The sequence below is a fragment of the Gossypium raimondii genome, chromosome 10 (assembly GCF_025698545.1).
Source record: "Gossypium raimondii isolate GPD5lz chromosome 10, ASM2569854v1, whole genome shotgun sequence".
Lineage (NCBI taxonomy): Eukaryota > Viridiplantae > Streptophyta > Magnoliopsida > Malvales > Malvaceae > Gossypium > Gossypium raimondii.
Window position 1 is genome coordinate 51282130 of NC_068574.1, and position 5067 is coordinate 51287196.

The 5067-nt window shown below is 31.7% G+C and overlaps 1 protein-coding gene across 1 annotated transcript; it reads right to left on the reverse strand.

Moving 5' to 3' along the window:
• Nucleotides 1-684: 684 nt before the first annotated feature.
• Nucleotides 685-4855, reverse strand: LOC105778117 (protein NRT1/ PTR FAMILY 5.4). Its single transcript, XM_012601721.2, has 5 exons — nucleotides 4678-4855; nucleotides 4370-4587; nucleotides 4036-4287; nucleotides 3653-3930; nucleotides 685-1681 (listed from the first exon to the last, which is right to left on the reverse strand). The coding sequence occupies exons 1-5, from the start codon at nucleotides 4793-4795 to the stop codon at nucleotides 793-795; spliced, it is 1755 nt and encodes a 584-aa protein (XP_012457175.1). The 5' UTR covers nucleotides 4796-4855; the 3' UTR covers nucleotides 685-792.
• Between the last annotated feature and the right edge of the window lie 212 nt (nucleotides 4856-5067).

Here is a 5067-nt window from a genome sequence, read left to right on the forward strand (position 1 = left end):
GAAACGATTTTCCCTAAATTAATTGGTTACAAAAGCTTCCGCTAAGAGACAAGTTTTAAAGCAAATCAACTAGTTTTTTTTTCTAATTAAATAAAAGCTAACTTACTGTAACAGTTTTTAAACTCGATAATATTGTCTTCAAATCCCTTTCCATGTGACATCGCCAGATTCGGCCATAACGTCTAGGCCGGATTTGGGGTGTTACATTTATGGTATTTGGGAAGATTATATACTTAGTTATTTGCTGTGATGGATTCTATGTGATGAATGATTCATTTTGACTGTGTTATAAATGTGGTATTTGTAGTATCGATAATGTAACTCTTGAGGCTTGGTCTGGACGTCTAGGCCGGATTTAGAGTGTTACAATTAATATTCTGTAACAAATAATTACAATTTGTTAAACCTTTGCTGAAATGTTATCTCAGTATAAATGTAGACTTGATGTATTGATCATAATATGAATGAATTTTATGTTTCTCTCATTTTCTAATAGTGTCTCATTTCTTTTATATATTTATTTTTATAATATTATACTATGCTCTATAGAACACTTGTCATTACTTTAGCCCTGCTTTTAGAATTTAAAACCCCACTGAATAACAATGTACTAAATATGTTTTCTTTTTCTATCTTCCAATTAAAATCATCCTATGTAAAATAAAATATATAGATAAAAGAATATAGTTAACTACTTTTGTATTTGAACTTTTGATTAATATAATATAATAATATAATATAATTACTAAGTTGTAACACATGCATTTTTTTACATCGAAATAGCTCCAAATTTCATACTTTTACGTCCAAATAGCCTCCCATTCCCGACTCTTTCCCCTCACCAACTCTTTCATCATTATTTTCAACTTTTTTATACACAAATCTCCTAGAAATCCAAATATAAGCACACAAATTAAAAGCACTCAACCCTGCCAATACCCAATAAAAGTAATTAAGTTTTGCACGGTTTAGATTATCTCCCAACCATTCTTTCCCATGCCTTGAACTAATGACTTGAACCACTGAGATTACAGCTGTGTTTATAAAGCTCCCAACTCCCACTACACTTATATATGCAGCTGCCCCAATGCTTCTCATTTCTTCCGGCATTTGATCGTAGAACAATTCTTGTAATCCGACGATTGTAAAAACGTCTCCTAGTCCGGTGAGCACATATTGAGGAAGTAACCACCATACGCTCATTGGGACTACGGCTTTCGGGGCATCCATTAGGCCATGTTTGGTGGCAGTGTTGACCCTAGCCGTCTCTACTAGGCCTGCAACAACCATGTTCAATATGGAAATGAATAGGCCGGTACCGATCCTTTGTAGCATTGTTATTCCAGAGGGATGTCCAGTTATTTTTCGAGCGATGGGGACGAAAACCCGATCATAAATCGGGACGGCGATGAGGATTGTAAGGCCTACAAGACTTTGAAGTGCTGCCGGAGGGACTTGAAAATTGGGACCTATTGATCTCAACATTGTGCTGCCTTGCTTGGTGAAAAATGTGTGTAATTGAGTTATTACAGCACTGAACATTAAGCAACCAAGCCATATGGGGATAAGGCGAAGAACAAGCTTCACTTCTTCAACTTGGTTCAATGAGCAAAGCCGCCATGGATCCCTAGTTTTGCCCAAGGTGTCTTTATCGTCGATGATCATTGCTTTATCTAGAAATCTATAATTTTAAAAAGGGTCGTAAATAAATTGAGCTTGAATGAATAAAATATTGTATAAATAAATATGAGGAGAGATCCATTTATATTAGTAGAAAACAAAAATAATTTTACACACTTTAATAATTTTTTGTACGGTTAATATCTTAACAATCCAATCGTTAAATTTATTAAGATATTTTTATTTGTCATGCATGTAAACTTTTGAATCGATTTGATATGTTTGCCTTATTGATTTATTTTATCGTCTATATTAATATATATTTAATAGTTGAATTTTTTTATATAAAACGAATAGTTAAAAATTTTAATTTACTCTAAACTTAACATGCATGATCTATGTGAATTAAACATGAAATATAATTTTATATTAATCATACAAAAACTTATTAAAATAAATAAAATTACTCTGATTTTATATTAATGTGAATGGATCTCTCTAATAAATAAATACTCTTGTTTTATTTCTATTAATGAAAATTTTAAAATAATAATATAAAAATAATGAAATTGATTAAAAATAAAACTAAACAAATAATGATGAGAGAAATTGGAGAATATTGGTGGGTATGATGAAGCAATTAATTTGATATAAACACGGTGTGCAATTTTGCAAGAGAATAGGATCTAATTCTATTTGTGTGAACATGAATCAAGAGATTTACAAAGTCTAAAATTTATTAAACAATACAATTAAAAAATAAAAAGTAAAGCTAAAGCATTTTATTTCATATTATTTAAATTAAAGTAGTGATTAGATCACATAAAATTATATTTTGTATGGATTCCTCTTCCTTTTAACATTGCTAGTTAAAATTAAAATTATGATGAATTTGGTAGGTAGAAGTGAGTAATTAAAGGTTTTGACCCTTCAAAAGAGAATTAATTTAATTTAATTTTCTTATAAATAGAAAATTTATAAATTGATATATAGTGAAATTATATTTGGACTCCTAAAATGAAAAAAATTAATTCAATCTTCTTAAAAATAAAGAAATTATAAATTAATATACAGTAAAATTGTACTTTAACCCTAAAATAAAAATAAAATTATATTTTTAACAGGAAAGCTTGGGACAATAGTTAAAAGAATATGTTTGCTTGTGCATATTCTTTTTATTTAAAAGTTCTTATAAAATAATTTATTTGGTCCTTCAATTTTACAAAAGAGTTAATTTAGTCGTCCTTTTAATTTTCGATTATTTTAGTCCTTGAATTTGCATTGTGTGTTAAATTATTTTAAAATAGATGAAACAAATTAATGTTTGTTAACTTTGGTAACGTGACATCCACATAGTAGTCCACGTGTATGCTACATTAGCAATTAATTAATTTTTAAAATTAAAAATATTAAAGAAATATTTTATATTTTATATTATTTTTAAAATAATTTTATTATTTTAATTTTAATTAATTATTAATGTCGCAGGTATATAAATATAGTAAAACTTATAGAATTTGCATGTGAGATTAAAAAAACTTATAGAAAATGATTAAAATTAATAAAATCAATCATGTGATATATTTTCTTATAAAATTCAGAAAAACATCATTGATGATGTATAAAAGAAATTCAAATATTTAGATCATCATTTCCTCATAAAATAACTGTTTAATAGTACTAAAATCAGTCCAAGAATCTCAGTTACGGAATTAGGAACCTAGTTGTCAATTTACTACTATTAAACAAATTTGAAGGTGTAGAAAATTACTTGAATTTGATATATTTTCCTTTTTTTTCTCCAAAATTCAAGCATTTCCAATTTTGTTATTAATTTTCCATTAGTTTATTGAAAATATCTTTTCCTATTTAAAGATAATAGTGTTTTACAGGAATATGACAGTCTATATCCTCGTCACGTTCAAATACTTTTAAATTTATATATATATATATATATATATATTCAGGAACATTGATGTATTGATTTTTATGTTATTTTCTTAATTTATTTTATGTTGTTTAATAAATTTACCTGAACTGTCTTGTACGGACCAAGTCGCGACCCATGGTTTGACCTTTGACGTGGCTCCCACCTCTTCTATCATCTTCATAGCAAATTCCCCTGCCACCGTGGGTTTCACTCACGCGCCACTTCTTTGCAGCGGCGACAAAGACCTGAGCCACAGAGGTGAACGGACTCCCTGTCGGCCGTTGCTTTCGGTACTTCCTGATCCCAATTAGAAACACCACCAATGCTACCGCTAATGACCCTGATAACACCCCAAATCCTGCTGCCCAACTAACATTATCCTACATGACATCAAATATAACCCTCTACATTAAAATTATTTAAGTAAAAGAAAAGGTTTAGAAGTATGAAAGGAAAGGTAGTTTAGGCACAAACTTTGATGTTACCTGGAGATAAATGACGACAACGATGGCCACTGAGGCGCCTGTAACGATCCCAAGGTACCACCAGTTGAAAAATGAGCTTTTGGCTGCCTTTTCTTCAGGATTGTTCTCATCGAACTGGTCAGCAGCGAAGGTTTGAACGCATGGTTTATGGCCTCCTTCGCCAATGGCTAATACGTAAAGCGCTGTGAAAAACACAGCTTTGCGGGAATGCATAGGGATTACTGACACTGATAAGCTCAATAACACCATTCCCTGAATCATAAAGAACAAAAAAAAAAAAAGCTTGTTAAAAACATATCTCCAATCCCAATAAACACGACGCGACCGAACTTACCAAGAAGTAGATGACAGAGGAGGCAAGGATGGTCTTGAAGCGACCGAGGTATGAATCGGCAATGAAGGCTCCGAGCAAAGGGAAGATGGCGGAGACCCCAACCCATGTATTGACGTTCTTGGCTGCGGTGACCACTGGTTCTCCGAGATTGTTTGTGAGGTATGTGATCAGATTTCCAGCCAATCCGTAGAAAGCAAATCGCTCGGCCATCTCAACAGCTGCGTCAAACAACAATGACAATTTCATCAAACACTCAAGATAAAGATCCATGAAAAACGAAAACAGAAAGGAAGAAACTATTGGCTTACAGATAACAAAAAAGGCTGCTTTCCACCCTCCTTTGGAGGGCTTTTTTTGAGAAGAGAGTTTGGTGGGGTTTTGACGGTGGGCATTGTCTATGGTGACAGGAGCAACTGAGCTATCCATGGACGAGTTGGAGTGTAGGAAATTTGGATGAAGGACTCGATGAAAAGGGTGGGATGGATTGAGGACGATTGCTTCAATTTATATATGTGAAAAGTTATAAGCCTTGGACATTTGAGTAAACTTCCATGCTCTCCTTTTTTTTCACCTTAAGCTATTGAGTCAAAACTATTTGGCTGTAGCATCCCACTTTGTCACTAGCAAAAACAGTAATTCTTTTTCTCGGATTTATATTTATTAAAATAATACTTTAAGTTTGGAGTTCAAAATTTATC

What these genes read in the sequence shown, in the direction of transcription:
- LOC105778117 (XM_012601721.2), bottom strand. Translation starts at nt 4,795, where the DNA reads ATGGATAGCTCAGTTGCTCCTGTCACCATAGACAATGCCCACCGTCAA. An exon ending in AGCAGCCTTTTTTGTTATCT is followed by an intron (nt 4,588 to 4,677) that starts GTAAGCCAATAG and finishes TGTTTGACGCAG; the next exon opens with CTGTTGAGATGGCCGAGCGA. An exon ending in TTGTCGTCATTTATCTCCAG is followed by an intron (nt 3,931 to 4,035) that starts GTAACATCAAAG and finishes GATGTCATGTAG; the next exon opens with GATAATGTTAGTTGGGCAGC.